Raw genomic sequence first — 21,104 nt, 5'->3', positions numbered from 1 at the left:
ACACGTGGATTTCCCAGCCACCAATGGGCCTCTCCTCCCTTTATAATCGAACACTTCACACACCACGCGCTGTTCCTGCGGAAAAACCCAACTGTGTTGGCAGCAGTACAGTGCTGCCGAGTTTAGGGTATTTTCCTAAGTAATAAACAGACAGTAATTTAAGCATAAAAATGATCCCAAGAGGCCTTTCTTAAATGAAACAATTTAGTTTTTAATGCTTCAGTGCTCTTCCCGTTTGCATTATTTATGCATGGAAAACATCAATTTTTCCCTTAAAGTAGGCAAGAATGTTCAAGGCCCAAGGTAATGTCTAGCCCAACATGCAGAGAAAGATTTTTTGTTTTAATAAACAGTGCCCAGTACTTCACATTTCGCAACAGTCTATGATGCGCTATAGTTTCTGAAATTCTGAGATCTTGGAGGCAAAAAAGAGCCAGTCCTTATTAGATCTTTAGGTTTTCTTTTCATACCACAAAGTTCTGTTTTAAAGAGTTGTCTATTTCCAGAACATTAATATATTTAACAGATGGATTGGAATTTCCCACCAGTTTAAAAAAAAAAAAAAAATCAGTAATCTGATTACTCAGGTTCAAATGGAAGGAACCAGAATTTATTATACAAGTAAATGCTGCTGAAATTTACAATCTACACATGGCAGGAAAATGGACTTGTGCTCTTCTTCCACCACTGATTGTTGGCAAAAAAGCATGACTACAGGAGAAGAGAACAACTCTGAACAACTGACAAAGGTGACCTGGTTAACTTACAATAAAATAAGAAAGAATGCTTAAGTCTGCTTAGAAGATTCAGACTTTCTTTTCTCTACTGTCAGGAGAGTGTTTTGGGTTTTTCTATATTTATGGTCCACCATAAGGCTTTCTGTTGGAATGACTGGCAGCAAACAGAATACATTTGTCCAACTACACAACGAAACAAGCGAACAAAATGAGTAATAAACATGAGCATTAACTCTCAAGTGTCCTGGGTTTGGCTGGGGCAGAGTTATTTTTCACAAGAAGCTGGGAGGGGGCACATCTAGGACAGCTGGCCAGAACTAGCCACGGGAATATGACCCATACAATGTCATGCTCAGTCCGGAACTGAGGGAGCTCAGGGTGGGTGGGGGATGAGCATCAGGTTCTGGGTGGTGAGCAACTGCATTGTGCATCACTCGATTTATACATTCTTTTATCAGCATTATTGTCATTATTGCTACTTCTTTCCTTGTGTTGTCCCATTAAACTGTCCCTATCTCAACCCACAAAGTTTTACCTTTTTCTTCTGATTCTCCTCCCCATCCCCCTGGAGGGGGGAGGACTGAGCGAGCAGCCACGTGGTGCTTTGTTGCCGGCTGGGGTTAAACCACGACATCAAATGACTAACAAAAAACAAAAGCAGCCACTTCTCACGGTGGATTTTTGAAATGACAAAAGCATGCAGTGCAATTTAGGAAGGAGAACAGAGCAGAAAAAAATCTGCATCCAGATTAAACTTTTAAGAACACACCTTGCTCACTTCTTTCAGAGCTTGCTTGCAGTTCTCATATTTCGATGAATCCTTAGGAGTTTTCTGACAAATAGTCTGAAATAAAACGTCAGTTACTTCAGAGGACTAAGCAGCAGAGATTGTAACAAATACAGAATTTTATATACATATTAATTGAAATCAAGGAGGTGAAGTCACAGCTGTAGACTGGGATAAATGAGGGAACACTAGGACCCTTCTTCAGAGTGCTCTGTCACACTAAGGAATGCCTCCCTAGAAAGCTTTTTGGAGCACAGTGATGTCTGGCACCTCTTGGCCAACCTCCAGCCATGGCAGCAGAAGAGGCCGGCCGCATCCTTCCAGGAAAGGGAAAGTTTCTGCCATCTCGTGTCTCAACTTCTTGCAGACCACAATGAAATCCCATTGCAGCTGTGCATAACAGGTTCTTCCTGCTTCAATGTTAAGCTTTTCCTGGAAGTTGAAATACCCATTTATGTGCAACCATACTTGCAATAAGAAAACTGTACCAGATTCCTCTGTCTGACCTCTTAGTGGAAGGTAAGTATTTCCAAAGGAAAAACAGAAAAGGCTCTTAAGGCTACACTGTTATGTGTAACATGGAAAAATATACATAACAGTATTATTTTATTAAAACAAAAAAACCACACGGAAGGGAAGACGGCTGCAGCATCCAAACACAGAAGTGCTGGAAAGTAATGAAAAGTAAATCTGATCTATGACTTACACGACAGTTGTAAGAATAAACTGTCAATAGATACAAGTCAGAGGTGAAGGTGAAGCCCTACCAGAAACAGGCATTTTGAATCAATGACAGACCAGTTAAATCACTTTTTAGATTGAGAAACAAGAACATCATAAGATATTTCACATTAAATTAGTCTTTGGTTTAATTACATTCCCTCCTCTCTAAATGTAGTTAGAGCCGTATTTCTGGTACTGAAGCCTTAAAAATCAAGTTCACTTTGAAGTCTCAATAAAAGGTTTACACAATCATCTCCAAGAAAAACAAATAAACAAAACTGAAACAGTGGAAAATAAAATGCTTAGTTTGCTTGTTTAGATTCTTCTAGCTGAAGAGAGGAAGGAGGTGAAGAAAAGAAAAAAAACCCAAGAAGCAGAAGGCATACCTAGTGAAACACCAAAATAATACTGGATTATTATTCCATTTTTTACCTAGAAATGTACTACAAAGAAGAGAGTATTCAATGTCCATGAATGAACTAAGTAACTATCCAGATGATCAAACTCATCAGTGCACAATTTGCAAATATATAGGAGAACAAAATTATTAGTCCTGTTTCTGGATCCTACCAATGCTAGAATCTGAGCATGGATTTTTGGATGACCAAAACCCGACCACTATTGCTGGCTGTCCAGCTCATAAATGTAGTTCTAGCATCTTAACCAAAATGCCATGAGCCTTGGTGTGAACTCTGCTTCACAAATATTCACTTGCACTTCATCACGCTTCCTAAGTCACCCGGTAACCTGCACAGGAAGGGAACATCTCACAGCATAACACACTGCTGGGAAACGGAGTGTGTCAATACAGCTCCAGTCACAAACAGCTCACGTGCCCTTGAGAACGGAGTTCACTCTGCAGGGTTACACTGTGACCCTCGTAACTGAGGAGCTTAACAACCCTGTTCCTGAAAGTATTTACTGCAAAAGACCCTTACCTAATCTATATGTTAGAGAGTCTTGTTTTCTAAACTGCAGGGTTTAATTTTAATCCTAATACTATATACAATTTCTGTGCTAGGTTCCTCCTTGGTTTCAGGATCATTTTGACCCTTTACTGTACAATTTTTCTATTAGAATGTCTAAATATTCAACTTTTGAATGAGGTATCAGGAGCAGGAGGTACCCGTTGCAGTAACCAAACAAATGCTACAGCACTTCATAATCAATAGACCAGTATCTACAGCCCTGTACCTGGTGTAAACAAGAAGATACGAAAGACTGGGTTGAACTAGGAATGGAATACTAACATTAAAAGAACATGCATCAAAGAAAAACAGAAAAATAACTCTGTTCTTACATCCATCAGTAAGGGAAGACGAGTAACTCTCTGCATGGGAAGAATGAGGAAAGAGATCATTGGTAAATTCCGGCAATCTTCATGGGACTCAATCCGTGATAACACCTCTTTAAATGCTGGATTTGTGGCTCTGGTGGGAAAAACGGGGAGAGAATTAAACAGTATGTTTTACCAAAGAATTGTGACAGCTTCTAGATTTTAAATAAATCATAATTTTATTAATAGGAAAGTGTGATTTGAAGGAGTCATACCAACTAAACCTTCAGCTTTATTTATGTAGATATGCAAGACCAGTACTGAGATTTAGAAACCTCAAGTTCTCCCATACATGACCGTGAGTGCAGACAGACTCATACGTAACAAACAAGGAAAGTATACCTTGACACTGATTAAGCTGTACTTACCAGTGGAAAGGGAACGTAACACATGACCACAAATAGGATTGGACTATGCAGCCAGCCACACTGTCACTCTTGATTACTTCAAAGGAACTTGTGTACATGCAGAAAAGCTAAGCATGTAAGTACATGCTTAGTTGGAAGCCATAGGTTTTGCACAGCCTACTACTCACTCCTACTACAAAGGGGGTGATTTTGCAATTGTATTTTAAAATCAGTACTTACAGTAATTTCTGCAGTGTTCGCTGCTGATAGACTTCATTGGTGCAGTATTTTACATATGGATCAAATGTTGAAGAAGTATGCTTTTCAACTATATCACTAATATCATCAATAAAGATGTTGTTCTGATGTCTTGCTTCAAGTTCTTTAAAGAACCTGTGAAAAAAGAAAATAAATTACTCAAAAAAAATTAGCATATTTTCTCTCGCAACATTTTACACTTCACCTGACGCAACCCATGACTTTTGTAATAAACTAATGACAACTTGAATGATTTGTGAAAGGGTGACATCATCTCTCCTTTGGCAGAACAATAAGGGAAATCTTTACACGATAGAAGTCAAAGGCTGCCAGTGTCACCTGGCAGAGCTCAACATAAGCAATGCTGGCAAAGTTACTTCCCATTCTCTAGCTGCCAAAACCAAAACAGCATTACTGATCTGGTTAGACTAGAATGTCCAGAAACAGGGCTGAAAAAGAAAGGAAACAACTTCAAGCTCACATTAACACATTTCCTCTTGTAATAAAGGATGTACAAAACCAGAACATTCAATGAAATGAAGTTATGTGTGAACTGCTGAACTAACAGCAAAAAAACATACAGCAGGCTGGGCTGGACAAGGTGCTCATGTACCAAATACTTTCATCTACCACTGAAAACAATCACCGACTGGAAACAGTGAAAATGGGAACAGAAACCAAATTCTGAGCTGACTTTCTCCCCTAAACAAGCTTGTTCTAAGAACTTCCCTATTGTTTGTCCTCTTTCCACATGTGAGTCCCTTTGGCCTCTGAAAACTTTCCACTCCTTTTTGCATTTCTGATTTCACCAGGAAAAAAAGCCTTTTTTCCTGTGATGCTCATTAGAAATATCTTACTATTTGGGGTGTAAGAGCTCACACAGATCAACTATTGCAGGTCACTAGAATTACCTGCACTGACACTCTGACATCAGTGTAATCCTTAAAAATCTAGAAGCTGCTGAAAATCTCATATACTAGTCTTGCCTGCAGCCTTTATACAAGATGATTCACTAGAAGAATCCTGAAGTCCCTAGAGTAAACCAGCTAATAAAAAAAATTCTTGGAACACATCATCTCACATCAAGCTAAAATATTTTGAAACATGGTCTATTTTATTTTGGTCCTTTATTACATTGTCTCATTACTAACACTGGCTCTTCAAAATCTGTCACTTGCAGCATTTCATTTTTATGTGCTGCACCAATATTCTCTATAGTTTGTCTTGCAAACGTCAAATGTAAGAAGAGGAGAACAGGATGAACAGAAGCTTATCATACACTGTTTAACAACATGGGTTAACTAAATTAGGATTTTTTTCCAGGTGTGCTTAGAAGCAGCTGCCCAAATTGAGTGGTTGCCAGATTCTCACTTGGTCAATCACAGTCAAAAGAATCAAGGCGGGGGAGTTGTTTTGGTTTGGGATTTTTTGTTTGGTTTTGTTTTTTAAAGTTCTGATACATTAACTGCAGATTGAACTGACGTTTATCAATATTACCATTTAATGAAAAACAGGACACTGCCTACAAATAGATATAATGCTGCCTACTACAGTGCACAGTTTTCCACTCACTCTTCCCCTTTAAGTGGTGCAGCAGTATTTTTTAATAGCCTGCCACATTTGGAAGGCAGAGTCTTCCAGCATCCTTCTGTCCTCCACCCATCTTATTTCAAAGCACAAAATATTTCAAGCTGTCACTGAGTTGTATTATGCTACGTATTTGGTTTTTTTAGTATCAAGAACAGTACTAGTTGGCAAAGCATACTAAGTTGCTATGCGGTCTCATACAATACATGGACAAATACTAAAGTTAACAGTTGCCTGAAATTTCACTGGGGTCCAAGAGGTGGGAGGGAAGGAAAGTCTCCAAGTCACACAGTCTACAATTTCTCATGAACCACAACAGCCAGATTTCAACTGCTGACCACCAAAAACCGCAGACAACTGGAATTCGTTTCTGCTCTACTCAAGACATTTATAGTTGGGAGAACTTCTCAGCATGCTGCCAATTTACTTTCCTCAGGAAATTAGGAAATACAACATTTCTTCCTGCCGTATGTTATGGCATGCTGACGAGGTGTTTGACCATGCTGGGCTAGAACTTCCACTTTTAGAATTTATCTGGTGCTTCATCAATGACATCATCAGTCACAGTCATTGTAAGGAACAGTAAAAATCTTGTTTGGAGAGTAGAAGATTTAAAAAAACAGAAAAAAAGAGGGGGCAGAGAGAAGCAGCAAACCCAAGTCCCATCCCCCACAACATGTACTACAAGAAATATTACCTCTGGAAATCATGCATCAAAGCTTGAATCAAAGGTTGTCTTTTTTTGCATCCAATCTGCTAATTACTATATATAATCAGTGAACCACACACATCATAAAAACTTCTTACTTAAAATTTTAGGACAGATTCTGTCATAAAGATCAGTGATTGAGTGATTACATTCAATTTAACCAACTACAAATTAGTAGTTGCAATTAGTTGTGCTGTATGACTGGCTTTTTTTAGTTAACACCAGAAGGATTTATGTAAAACATTTGTTTCCGTTAAGTCTGGAACTTTTCTGGTTAAAGTTAGATCCAATTAAGTGAAAGTCAAACAGCATCATAAGACAGCATTTGATTTCCCTCATCTTGCCCTTATGTTGTGCAAGAGAAACATCCAATTTGTAATACTCTAAAACTCCCCCTCCCCTAAAGGCTACGTGCCAAATTTAGAAATGCAGGTTTAATTAATTTCCTGTTTGTTTCTTTTTATAGCACAAGATGTAGAAACACTAGAGATTCTCACCAACACTGGAGTTTGCCCTGTCTTTATGACAAGAGTTTCCTCCTTGAACTTTTGGTGTTAAGGGTTTTCCCATGTCTTTAGGCAGATCGTTAACAAGCTGGTAATCACGATCAGGAACAACGTCCTAATGCTTGCTCAGGCAATTTTCTTCAGCTATTTTTTCCCATTCATCAGCACTGTGTTAATCAATGACTGATATCCACAACTTTCTCAAAAACTCTAGTTAATTCAGCTGTATAAACACAAATGCACAGTGGTATATGCACAGTGTTATGAACTATTCCATACAATTCACCTTTAAAAGGCCTAAATTACGTCTCATTTACAACTGCAAAACTCCCATCAACAAAGTTCTACTCAAACAGATGCCATAAAGAAATACACAAAATAAATGCCTTAATATCAATAATTTTGATCCACATTTCTTCTCAACATTTACTTTCCCTTCACCCCTAGATAAAGATATTAACTGAGCAGGACTTACATTCTTACGAATATTGTATCTTGCTATCTGGATATTCCAAAACTAGATTGCACTGGATTAAAAAAAGTCTGATTAGGCAGGTAAAAGAGACGTTAACTAGGCAGGCCAAATTAGAGTTAGAAAAACAATTATTTTATGGAATCAGTTATTATCTGGGAGCAAAAAGCATGCAGAATCAAATGACAGGACATAAAAGGAATATACAGAAAGGTCGGAGGTACTGCAAAAAATCTAAATAGTTCATTTACATCAAGGGTCACTATAGAAGAAAACTGATACCAAAGCCTTTTTTGTGAGTGAGACTGGGAACGAACAGACTTGGTGAAGTTCTGTCTGAAACTGAAGTAAATGTGGAACACCAGAAGTTACCAGAACCAGGTGATCAGCACCCAAGAGAGCTAAGAGGAAAAAAAAAAATTGATAAAGTTACTATGAAATCATTTTATTCTGTTTGCAAAATGACAGAATACACGTAATAGCATTACCAGACTGGTGAGAGGGCCAGATGGTATAATGTCATTGCAGTTTTCTATACAGGTTACATAGCACTCATAGAATCAAGGTTCTCAAACATTTATGACTTTTTTCCTACTCCTTACAGTACTAATTTTTTGTCTCCTTGCGGGTCCATGCAATCCTCTATTGCTCACCATTCTGGACAGTGCTATTGGTCCGCTCTGTCAATGAAAATATCAGTCCATCACCATCAAAGCCATTCTGTATGTGGAAGTAACCTGTGGTCTGGCTTGTAGATCACTTATTTCAAAGTTCATTATTATTATTATTGCTTAATGTTTTCCAAGTTATGATGACCTGTGTATCTGGCATAAAGAAGATTATAATGCAGATTTAGCTTCGTAGGGATGTTGCTGCTGACACACTACTATCCAGTAAGAAAAAGCAGCCACTGGAGTGGAAGCAAGTACAATTTAGCTTCCTCCTCTTAGAGATAAGGAACTGGAAAAACAATTACCAATTCCAGATAACTCCAGATAAAAGTCATAAAAAAATTCTGATTAGCCTCTCCAAATCTGAATCTTCTCATCAGGAACAGAAGCTTAACATCTGCATCACAATTTTTTTTATTTTTTTTTTGGGGGGGGGGGGGGAAGTGGGGCAGGGAAGAGAGGGAATTTAAAATAGTAAAAATGGGAAAAATTACAGCCTTATTTTTATGCTGAATCAGAGCTTTTAGGAAAAGAATGGCTGAAAGGAGGGTGAATCAAGTGAGGGACTGCATCCACAGGTGTTTGAAATTAATCAGTTTGTTACAGGAATTACCACAATCCAAATAATGGAAAACAATACATACATCCACATATATTTATAACACTAAACACTGCAAAGCTAACAGTCCATAAAAATACCTTTTATTAGGCAATATCCACTGAGCAACTACAAAGCCAAACAAGGGGGGGAAGGAGGAAAAAAAACCCAAAAAACAAAACAGACAGACCCTGACGGCCTATTCGTTTATTCTGCAACAAACTGGAACAACTTTCAGCAAGCCTACCCACAAGTAACTATCCTAACGGCAAGTCACTTGCCTTTTCAACTATTTGTAGTATTCTGGCAGGAATCCAGAACAATAAAAAGGCCATGGCAACCCTGCCAATATATTCTGTTACAGCGAGATTCTTCAGATAGCGGGTAAGTGCTCATAGCATCTAGTTCAATGGTATGCATTTCAGAAAAACAAATCTTGATTCAACCAATTAATACCCACTGACAAACGAACCCACAAAGACCACTCTGTGGCACTAGAAATGTAAATCTTTTTGATAAATTATGGAGACATCACAACAGGAGTCCTCATTTTAAAAACCTTTCCCATGCTGAACAAAGTAATGCTTTTTGTACTACTGAGAAGCAGGGTGCTTCTGCCCCTCTCCCTAAGTCTGAAAAGTTACTTACATACTCATTTGTCACAGAACAAAATGATCTCTTGCGTGTCTCAAACAATGAATTTCTAAATCATTTTGTGAACTTTCTAGCAACAGGGATGAGGCTATTCCCATATAACACACTTGCTAGAATGGCCAAACCAACAAACACAGCAAGCAGAGACCTTGGAGAACGGAGGAGAACAACTGGACGCGTAACTTCCCTCATGCTCTACAAACCTGGGCTGTCACCTGCACCTTCACAATAAGAGAAATAACCAATCCTGATATTTGGGAAGAAGTTTTTGTTAATACAAAAATATGAACCATACGAAAACATAAATTAAGCATTGCTTAGTCTTGAGGGAAGGTATCAGCCAGGGAACTCTCCACCACAGTCTAGAAATAACAGTGATTTAGAGAGTACCCAGGAAACTCTCCAGAGAAAGTCTGGAATGTGTCATTTCATTTCAAATGACAAACTCCCCCATCAGGCTCCTGCCCCGCTCCCTCTCAGAGCCCAGTGGGTACCGCCACGGCCGCACACCTCCCAGCAGCCCTGCGCCAGACGCAGACAGCAAACTCTCCCAGGTTCATCTTTCTCACGAGGGCACCTGTGCCAAGTTGGCAACCGCCTAACGTCCATAACCCAAGGAAAGCAAGTTCAAAGTGCAAGTGTGCTAATCAGCACATTACGCTGTTTTAGCCCTGTGCAAGCGCTGTTCAGAAGGGAGAGCAGCGATGCCCGTCAGGGGAAAGGCCAAGGGGCAGGACGCAGCGCTGCCAAGAGACGACGCAGCGCTGCCTCAAGTGCCGCTGGGCTTCTCTTCGTGCTGTCGCAGGCACTTCAGCCTCTTTCCTACACATCTGTAGAAGAAGTTATGCAGGGAGGCAAACTATCACACATGCTTACAGGTAGGGAGAAAGCTGCGGGTTTTGATACTGCTGCACATACAGCTGCTTGTCCTACAAAATGTATATATAAACGTCTGTATACATGATCTTCACATTGATACGGCCACACCCATAGTAGAAGGCACAGAATGACATACAAGATAGCAAATACCACACTTGAGCAGGCAAGATTTCCTAGGTATAATTGCTGCACAGACCAGCCTCACCGTTGTCCAGAGTAACGTGGAGCAATGCAACACAACTCATCTATCTGCAATGCAAGCTTTCACCTCATGAATTTGAGGTTTAAAATCTCATTTAAACAAAGCACGCTGACCCAATGATACAGGAGAGGAGCCAAGGGAATATACATATATCCTCCCAGTATAACAGCCTTGCTAAACACAGTTATTTCTAGACTTACTAACAACTAAAGCTACACATACTTTTTACGCTATAAGGGCAATGGCAGTTCTCTGAAACCAGACTGACCTCTCGAAGACTTATCGCTCAGTCTGAACTAAGAAAGGCTGCTTCTTTGTTCCTTATCAGTCTCTGTACAAGGAAAGCAGAAATGCAAGTTCAAATAACTGTTGAACATCCATCCACTTTACTACCAAAGAAATATGCAAATAAATACAGTTTTCCTCTTTTGTGCTTCCTGCATCAACAGTAAATCTGAAAACTGGTGAAAGATTCGTAAGCTGTGACTAGAACAAACCCTGCAAGACCCAACAACAAAGCACAATTGCTTGAGAGGATCTATACCTACTAGATAAATAGTTTTTGGGTTACAACTGGAAGGCTTTAGAATTTTTTAAAATTACTTTTGTTCTACTGTCCTTAAACACAAATATTCACATAAGTAACTCTGTATGCACAGTTTAGGCCACGGAAGAAGAGCCAGAGGCTCCAAGAAGTCAGCTACAAATGCTGCTGTGGGTTTGGGTTTTGGGTTGGTTTTTTTTAATTAAACAGAGAATATGTTTACATAATATACAGATGGGTTTCAGTACAAATAAATGCTATGGCAGATGGAAGCTTCATGCCATAGTTCTGGCAATGCCAGCTTCCACAGCTCTTGTCCAACTTATTAATTCCTTTCCCTACCACACTCTTTCAGGTATGTCACCACAATTGCTTGTGGGCTGACACTTGACGAGGTCTGGGAACTGCTCCATTGGGCATGTGAAGGAGGTGACAGAAAGAAAACTATGACCAGGTTTGTTCTGCGGTTTATTTTTCAGCTACCTGAAAAATCTCACCTGGCTAGCAGCTGGCTGAACTGAGGGAGTAATAGGGAAGGAGGGAAACCTCCAGGCACCACTAGCACCAAAACCAAACCCTTTACATCAGTGTGCAAAAAATAAAGGATACAAAAAACCAAACAAACTCGACTATACTGGGCCTACAACAGCCCTCTACAACAGAGGGCTGTTAGGACTCTTTTGGTTAAGCTCACAACTTTAAGGCCATTCATCTAGAATATGGTTTCAATCCTATGGTTTAAAATATGGTTTCAATCCTTGCTTCAGACAATATTTCATCTCAAAATGAATTATTTTTATTTGATGCCAAAACTATCTGTTGCTGGATAACACAAACCATCCAGTCACTGGTGAGGAAAAACTGGGGGGTTGGGTGGCATTTTTTTCTTTTAAGAAAAGAAGCTACACTGTTAACATTAAAAACAGTCATTAGAAGACAATTAAGTAGAGAAGTATCAGTTCTTAGGCTGAGGACCTCAGCTAGAGAAAAAAGAAAAAAGTATCTCCAAAAGTACTTAATGATAGAAGTAAAGGAAAAACTTAACACAAAAGTCCTAGACCAAGGACTGGCAGGAGAGTTTTGAAAAGTAATCTAATTACAAGAGGGAAAGTTCCAAGGGGACCTGACAGTGAGTCTCTCCTCTTAAGAATCTGGGACACTGGGTTACACACCATCTGTGCTGCATTTCTACAGGAAGATAAATTGACAGTACAGAGCTTCAGAGTCATAAATTTTTCAGAAAGGGACACAAAGACAATTAATTTGTCAAAATAATTTTGGCATTAATACAACACATAAAGCATAATGAGAGGACAGCATGCAAATGAAGTTTTGAATACAAGTATATACAGGCAAGAAAAAAATTAGTAGAATTCTCTATAGAGGTAAAACAAAGTAAGTTTCCAATGGCCACTATTTAAGAATACCGTTTTTATAAATTTAAAATAGAAACTTAATTACCTTTCATCTGACAAACACTGTTAATATTGTCAAGCTTCAGCAACCACAATTAAAAATCAATAAAAATGCACATCTACAATCATGCAGTTGAGATGACACAGCAGTTGTAACTGATATCTCACAGCCTTGGGTGCTTTCCCATTTCTTTTACTGAACCTTTTTCTGAGAAATATACACATGACCGCTCACTATTCCCCGGCATTTGCTGTCAGGCCAGTTCAACTGAGATAAGGAAGTAGAATCATGTTTTGTGGGGAAGAGAAAAGAAGAACCAGAGACAGTATTACATGGGAGAGATCGCAAAGGCCTTAAGAGAAAACCAGAGTAACACAGAAAACAGCCAAGTGGTTCAAGGTGCAGCCTGTATCCAGTGTCTTTTCAGGTGAACTCAACCCTACCACAGAAGAAGGTTGAGCAGAACTGTTCAATTCTTTCTTCCTCTGGCATGCAAATGCTTGAGAATATTGCAATCATATTATTTCAGTGAAGTTAGGGGGAAAAAAATAAAGTGTTGAAAAACACCCTGATTTACTCTAGAAAACTCATGAGAAAAGTCATCAAAAGAATGGGTTCCCTCTATCCTTCAGTCAGTATTGCAGTTTGTAATGAGAGGACCTTCATCTGCTACTCTTGATCTTGGCAAACAGAGGTCATTTAGGTTTTGATTACGTGGTAAAAACAGCTGATATATAGAGGGTATATCTACACTGCCAAATAAAAAAAACCCTAAAACCCAAACAAGATACTTAATGTACTACTAATGTAGTAATCATGTAAACTTTCAGAAACAATGCCCTGAAGGGTCTACTCAGCAAAGCATGAGACGGCAACTCCAGGGATGTGGAAAACATTGGCAAATCAGTTGCCTTGATTTTTTTTTTTTTTTTTTAAACAAAATCCAGCTACATAGTGTCTATTTTAATTAGCAAAATAAGTAAACACAATCATTAACACGATCCAAAGGTCTCCTTAACAGATTGCACCAGCTAATACTGTTTTAAATGGATTAAACTGTGTCTGTGCAAAGCTTGACAAGCATTTAAAGATCTGCTGGGTAAAACACCACAGAGGCAGGATGCTAGAGAAACAAAAACATGGTTACATTGTCAGCATTTAAATGATACCACAAATGACCCTTGGGATACCGAAGATTTTCTGAAGAAATACAAGTTTTATGCAACTAAAACGTAAATCTCATATATCCAGCACTGGAAAAAAAGAACCATAAAGACAATTGAAGTTTTATGTTTATGTTGGTGTTTCTTGAAGATACTGTACAATCCATTAGAGTGACAAAGTAAGGCAAGTTTATTCCAGCTTCTAGTCTCATCTGATTTTAATAACTGACTTCAGGCTCAGGCTAAATTCACTGGTAACAGACACACAACGGCAAATGCCCTCCACCAACGCTTTCTGTGCCATGCGCAGCGTTACTGAGGATTCTCAGACAGCCTCTCCAAAAGTGATCTTTTACAACACCTCTGAGCAGGCGTGAAGGCAAAGGATGCCTGAGTAGAGACTGTGAAATCTAACACAAGCTACATTTAATTTCACAGAGGATCACACAAGCCAGAGACAAGCAAATTGTGAACAGATTCAGTTTTCTTCATGATTAGCTGACACTCCTTCAGAGGGGCATCTGAAATGGCAAACGCAATGGACAGCTCGAACAGGACTTTACACAGGACAGAAGGGAACATACTGAAAAACGTTTCACTTCTCTTTCCTACTCTAAAACAATGTTATGTTAAACCACTGACTGTTCTCAGAACATCTTTTAAGAGTTAAACCCATCCCCATTGGTGACCCCGCCACAGCTCACTATCAACAGTGAATATCTGGGGCTGAGAAACTTTTCCATAGGTACCGGCCAAAAAAGCACTTCCCTGCTTTGGTCTCCCTGTGACTGCAGGTGACACGTCAGCTACAGGAGAGGAGAGCTCTGGGATCCAAGTCCAGGTTTACCAAGGAGGGCAGTGCAGCAGTGGCGGGAAGAACAGGCTCGCACACAGTGGAGCACAGAGTCTCATCCTTCTCCAGGCACTGTGGCAGTCACCGCCTGAATATCTTCCTATAGTGTCCTCCTACAATTATCAGCAGCTGGCAACAGTTTAGTCTATTTATATAGCATGAAAATATACCATGAAGGTGATGGGTGGATATCTGTGAGTTTGGGGTATTCTTTTCAATATGTTTAAGTGAATAATTTGAAGCTAAAGGCTTATTTTCTGCAAAACTAGGTATTTTCCTCAAGGGCACTTTTTGTATAGGTAATTGCCAGGTATTTACTAAATTAATTATTATACAATGCATATATATGTAAAAAAATTTCTAAACTCATTAAGGAAAAAAAAAAGCATTCTTTCTCTTAAGTTGCATTCACCCAAGAAAATGAGCTGAGGGAAGTATGATTCTGTTCAGATTTGTTGTTCCCAAGTATTGAAGTCATATATCTAATCTTGACTCCAATAAGGAAGCTAAATTATAAAACAATCACTGGGCTAGGAATGCAAATACCAACTGCATATTATTTTAAAGTTATTTTACCAACACTGCTAGTCATTTGCAAAGAAACAGTGCAGGTCAACCCAGAGAGTTATTTCAGCTGCCAGAAGAGCCCTCTAAACAAATAATTCCTACATACTAAAGCCAAAGAGTTCAGCAAAGAGTGCTTATGTCAGAACAAACCATGAAGGAAGCAATCTGAGTAAACACAAGGATAAATGCACAGTCCCAACTCATCAATATGATGCAAATCCATAAATGTGTTCTGTGGGCATCTAAAATGTAAAGAAAAAAAAATACGGCATTTTGGCCTCACTGCTCTACAATACGTCCTCCAGAATCCCTGGAATCTCCTGACAATCAAAAAAGGCCCCATCAGCAGTAAAAGCAGATCATGCAGCAAGGCTGGGAGAAAGGCAGAAACCACAAATGGTAAATTCAGCAGTGCTCTGCAACACCTGGAAAACCCAAGAATATGTATGATCTGAGTGCTCACCAGCACCTGCTGTGGGTCAGGGCAACACATGGCTTCTGCACGGAGCCACAGGTGCCTCACATCCTGCTTCCCAATCATCTGGGAGGACTTTTGTCCCTCTTGTCCCCATTACTCTGTCCACTATGTCCAACATAATCACTCAGCTTTACTGATGAGGAAGCCACTTATCTGCTTCAAAACATCCAGTATGAACAACTTTCTTTGAAAGAGCACAGAAATTCTCCCCCAGATCACACCTCAGTGTCACTTATCCAACAGGGTAGCCACACTCAGCTGGATGCCCTTGAGACATTACTCAGCTTTCTTCAAAAATTGCTAATGGCAAGAACTGTGATAAAATACAGAACACAGACTAAGACCATCAGTCTAGACCAAATAGGAAAACAGGATGCTAATGACTTGTATCACTGTCTTACCTGGAAATCAAATTGGTGATCTCTAACATATGAATAGTTTTCTTTCATTAGAGTTCACCTGAATCACCCAGGGTCTACTTACAGCATTTAATTTTTTATTTTTACTTTTTTTTTTTATTATATGGGGGTTTTGTGGGGTTTTTTTTGCAATCTTCCAAAGAAACTGAGCAACAGAACTTTGCATTCTCTAAAAGTAATGTTTTTAATGCCTACTTAACTGATTCAATACACACAGTTCTTAAATGAACACTAGGACTGTATTTTCCTATAGAAAAAGATGAAGCTGCATCATTTAAAAGTATGTTGGAAAGAGGCGAAACATTAACCTAATTTCAAAAAAGTGCTATGAGAAAGCTTACCTGGTTCCTAATATATATTCACACATGTAAAATTAATTTAAAGATACTCAGACAAGATGTTAACCTACCCCACAAACCCACAGGGGATTCTCTACCGAAATCAAGACACAGAGTTTAAGAACAGTCAGAACCTGTCAAAATACTTTTTGTTTGTGTCTTTTTCTGCTAATGCTAATCCTCTGATATTCCATAAGCTTTTTGCCTTTTGCTGGCCTAGTGGCAGAGAGAAACAATATGCTAAAGCTTTCCCTTCTCCTACAAATTTCATGATTTGACCTGTCAGACCAATTGTTCTTCAAGACATTTCACGAATTTCCCTGTAACTCCACTTTCCCAAGACAGGCTCTTGGGAAACTGACCTCTTTTGCACCACGTACTTAGACTAGAGAGAGCTTTTCTTACTAGTGAGATTGATTGTGCAGTATTGTCAGACTACACAAGCTTTTATTTCTGAATAAGCTGGCCTATGGCATCCCCACAAGCTTACATCTCAATCTAACAGCTCACACTGACTCGGGTTGCAATTTGTGTGATTTTGTGTTCTATCAGTTATGAACTCCCATATTACATGTACAGGCAAATACACAATAAAAGACTTAAGCTTTCTGAAGCCACCTTACAGGATGTTTCCATAAACACATTGTATGCTGCACAAATTATTCAGATCAACTCTTCTTTGTTAGAGAAATTCCAATGAGCTCCCAAAAGCAGAGACAGTCTTTGCTGTCTGTATTCTGCTTCTAACAAAGGCAGCTTTGTTCCCTCAGAAATGGCCTTGTCATGCATTAGAAGCCTATCTTGGTGTTTCTGGAGAGTTTCCATTAAACATGTTCTAAGTCAAAGTTCCTAGATATAAGCTTTAAGCAATTTTGACTAAAAGGTAGTATTTTTATCAGTTCACGTTCTTCAGCTCACCAAACTTTTGTCTGAGCAACCAAAACCACTGATAACTACACTCGTACTCAAGACTGTATTTTTTAGTAAAGGAAAGGCTGCTTAAAATACAGCATAAGGGGACAGATCCTCAATTTTATTACAATTTTATAACAAAAGGATGGATTTTGCTACCTTGAAAGACCTTGAAAATGGGAAGCAATAGTTTGGAGATACCAAGAAAGAGGCTTCTGTTTCAAAATAATTTCCATTATTTACACAAATAAGATTGTAGAAAGCCAACACAAAATTTTGGTATAGTTTAACAGTATTACATAACTCAGGAAACAAAATATGTTTTCATTTAAATTTAAGAAGGAGTTATGAATTCTGTTTTTACTCCAAGTTATAAAAAAACAAGTTCTTAAACCATTTGACTTTCCACACAAGAAAGAATAAGATTATAATTTTAGGCTAGTGTGGTATTTTTCCATTCTTTCTCCCCCCCCCCCCCCCCTTCCTTTGAAGACTATTAATCAAAAGGGTTATAAGAATTCCCCTAAAAATACTGCTCTCCCCACCCCCATCTCTGCTTTAAATATTTTAAGTGAGAAACTGGATTTAATGATTTGGAAGGCTTATTCAACACAGGGAAAAACACGGGGGAAAAAAAACACACACACCCCTATGCATACAGCTGTACTAGTATAGTCAGCTGTGTCCTACAGAAGCAACCCAAAGGAGAGGCAAAGACTGCAGGCTAATGAAGCCTTTGATTTCTATTAAGCTATCTAAAAAAGATGGCAATTACCCTCTAATACATGACGATTCTGTGACATCAACACTTGTCTAGCAAAAAAAAGGCTCACGATACTTTACAATTCACATTTTACATGAAATGTAGGAGAAGCCTTTAAAAAGTACTACTGCTTGAAAATAAGGACTTTGATAACCTGCACCCCCTGACAACACTGCTGTCATAAAACTCTCATTCCTGTGGTGGCTGTGGATTCAGACAATATCCAACTTCTGGCAAAAGACCTCAATTATAAGAATGAGAGAGAAACAAAAGGCAACAGGGGGATGAAGAAATGAAGGTATACTGAATAAGTCCAAATGTACACCTATTATATAGCTCCTAAATTAGGTTTGCACTTGACACAATACATTAGACTCTTACATGTATGCCCCATGAAACAAATCTTATTACTGCATAAACTTCAGAAGAAAAAGTCAAACCGCTGCACAACTGATGTAAAAATCCACAGACTTTGTGGGGCTTCAGAGAAAGAGAAGCCAAGAAAGGACACTACCGTGACTGGGAACATGAAACTTGAGAAGTTCCACAAAGCTAAATGTGGGTTTAATGCTGAAGAATTCAGAACATCACAATTTCTAGAAGAAGGAAACAAAGGGGACAAAAGAAAAAGGGAACAAAACAAAACAAAAAAACCCCCCCCCCCCCCCCCCCCCCCCCCCAAAAAAAAAGCTGAACGGGTGGGAAGGACTGACTCCAAAGATATTCCTAGCCTGACAGATTCCTTATCCAACCATTAGCCCCATTTCCAAAAGAAGGCTAGTATTTTTCTGTTCCATAGGTAGAGAAAGAGATATTTAAAGTTGTACAGTGCTACAGTTAAGATCAATCAGTATCTTAAATAGGCCATGTGCATCCTTTAGCCATTGTGCTTGATTTCAAGCTGGAAACAAGGTATAAGAAAAGAAGCATAGACATTTTTAATTTTAGTTATGTAGACCACAGTAATTCACCTGCTGATATTGCTATTAACCAGGCTAGGATAACAAACAAACTATAACAAAGCAAAGCCTCATTAAACAACTTTTTGAAATAGACCTTTAAGTATTCGTAACCCTTAAGTACACTGTGAGTGCATGTACACATGCTTGTCCTGTATTAAGTAATGCTAGCAGTAATTATCAGCAATCATAAAACAGACTTTTCAGCATTCGTATTGTGCAAGATCTGCCAACATTTCCTTTTCATTAGGCACTATTTGTATTGTAACTTTTTTCTTGTTATTGACTTTGTACTGAAGAAAGTTACCAAAAAAAAAAAAAAAGCACAGCAGATCATCTTTTTAACAGAAATACAAGTCTCTGTGTCAGGTACTATGGCATGCACAGCACTGTTCATAAACAGTAAAATGCCTATGTTGTTTACATAAAAGATAACCACAGTCACACAGTATGCTGCACATTGAGTACTCAGTACAAAGTAAACAGTGATTCATCTGATTAAGGAAAACACTGGCAAGAGTCAGTTCTTAAGGGCAAGTATGAAACTCTTGCTCAATTTTTTAACAGTTTAATAAGGGCAGACTAAGCTTAATTTGATAGACTGTAAAGACTAAGTATGAATGCTTAATGTATCAACATTTAGCTTAGGAACTGTTTAGATTTGAAGGATTAACCTGCTTATTTCTACTAAAATACACTATGTTCTTTCCTTCCCTACCAGTTTTCAGGGAAACTAATACCATGCCTATCCCCATTAAATGTGAGCTCAAACATAGTGGCAATGTGAGTCTGTCAAACTCATGTGCATGTCCACTGTTACTCATGTTTTCCATCTTCAAACATTTGGAAGAAATGGTTACCACTCTAAAATGGTTAACTGAGATTCCAACAAGAAACCTGCTTTTATGTTCAAACAGGTATTAAAATAATAGTCTGACATCTCTAGTTCAGCTTACCTGTAAGCTCTCCTTACTAAATCAGTACAGCCAGAAAAGTAAACAACTGTTCAACTTTAAAGATAGAGTGTGTTCTGGCAAGAAAAGTCAAGATTTTTCCAAATAAAAGCAAGATGCCTCAGAGAACAAGAGCAAAGGTAAGGCATAGCCTGTCTCTGCAAATACTACCACATATCACAGATAGTACTAACCAAAGCTCTACTATTCAAGGACCTACCTGTGAGATATGTAAGGAAAATACAATCCAAATAAAAAGGGGCTTACGGATATTACAAAACCAGAATCTATGGTTAGCAAAATAAAACCTTAGCTGTTTGTATTACATGAAATGATTCTTTAGCACTGCAGAGCACATATATTTTGGTGCTCTCAAAGAACAGAGAATCAAATTTCATTCTGATTTATTTACAGCTTATAAAAAACTACAACTCTGCATATTAACACGTGCAGCATTTGACATCTCATTCTTAAATTGTCAGGCCTAAATTTTTGCTGAATTTCCTACCTTGCAGCTGTTCCTTCATTTTGTGGTAACACTAAAGATATTACTTTGTATACATTTCATTACCTGCTTGAAAGATATTTTGACTACCACTAATCACGCCTCAGGTACAATTAAAAAAAACCAGTATTGTAAATACATTTATAATTGCTAAATTTTTAATTTAAATTTATAATTTTAAAAATGCGTAATTTTTTAAAAATGTAGAAATGCATTGCTACACTTACTTTTTGCTTGCTTCGTAAACATCTGTGATATTGGAGAAAAGGTGATGGCTCTCTGTTTTGGTCATTGTGAGGCTCAGTTCCCTGGAATTTTTAAACATCCGGATCAGAATCTCCAAGCTCAGCAAATAAGAATGCTCGGAAGATATCACTTCAAATATCGCCTGCAAAGTGGAGGGAGGAGAGAAAAGACTTACTATTGACTAGGCGCTTTTTTTTTTTTTAAAGGAAAATGTGGAGGAAGGGTGCAAAGCAAAAGTTATTGGATGTAAGCTAGAGATTGTAACATAAATATTCATTTCCATGATAGTTACACCATTTACTTCAAATAAGTGATGTAATATTAGAAAAAAAGACTTTTAAAAAAAGTCTATATTCAGACTTCTCAATGCAACTGCAAAAAGTTAAAATGAAAAACTTAACTATTTTCACATTTTCACAACTATTTTCACTCCTCATTCATACTCCTGAGAGGTGGGTTTTGTTTTGGGTTTGTTTTTTTTTTTTAATTAAAAAAACCCAAAACAAAACAAAACAAAAAAAC

At 38.3% G+C, this 21,104-nt stretch overlaps 1 protein-coding gene across 1 annotated transcript in view; it reads right to left on the bottom strand.

The window, feature by feature from the left end:
- The window catches only part of ARHGEF26 (Rho guanine nucleotide exchange factor (GEF) 26), a 55,012-nt gene that overhangs the window by 23,216 nt on the left and 10,692 nt on the right, over positions 1–21,104 (bottom strand). The window contains exons 4-7 of the mRNA XM_010584997.1: positions 20,564–20,724; positions 4,171–4,323; positions 3,548–3,677; positions 1,507–1,581 (exon numbers count right to left, since the gene is read on the bottom strand). Coding sequence (XP_010583299.1) covers positions 1,507–1,581; positions 3,548–3,677; positions 4,171–4,323; positions 20,564–20,724 — 519 coding nt within the window. The remainder of the gene's footprint in view (positions 1–1,506; positions 1,582–3,547; positions 3,678–4,170; positions 4,324–20,563; positions 20,725–21,104) is intronic.

The sequence above is a fragment of the Haliaeetus leucocephalus genome, unplaced genomic scaffold (assembly GCF_000737465.1).
Source record: "Haliaeetus leucocephalus isolate CR32 unplaced genomic scaffold, Haliaeetus_leucocephalus-4.0 Scaffold1014, whole genome shotgun sequence".
NCBI classification, from domain to species: domain Eukaryota; kingdom Metazoa; phylum Chordata; class Aves; order Accipitriformes; family Accipitridae; genus Haliaeetus; species Haliaeetus leucocephalus.
Note: the sequence above shows the minus strand (reverse complement) of the source record. Positions and strands in the feature narration are given on the sequence as shown.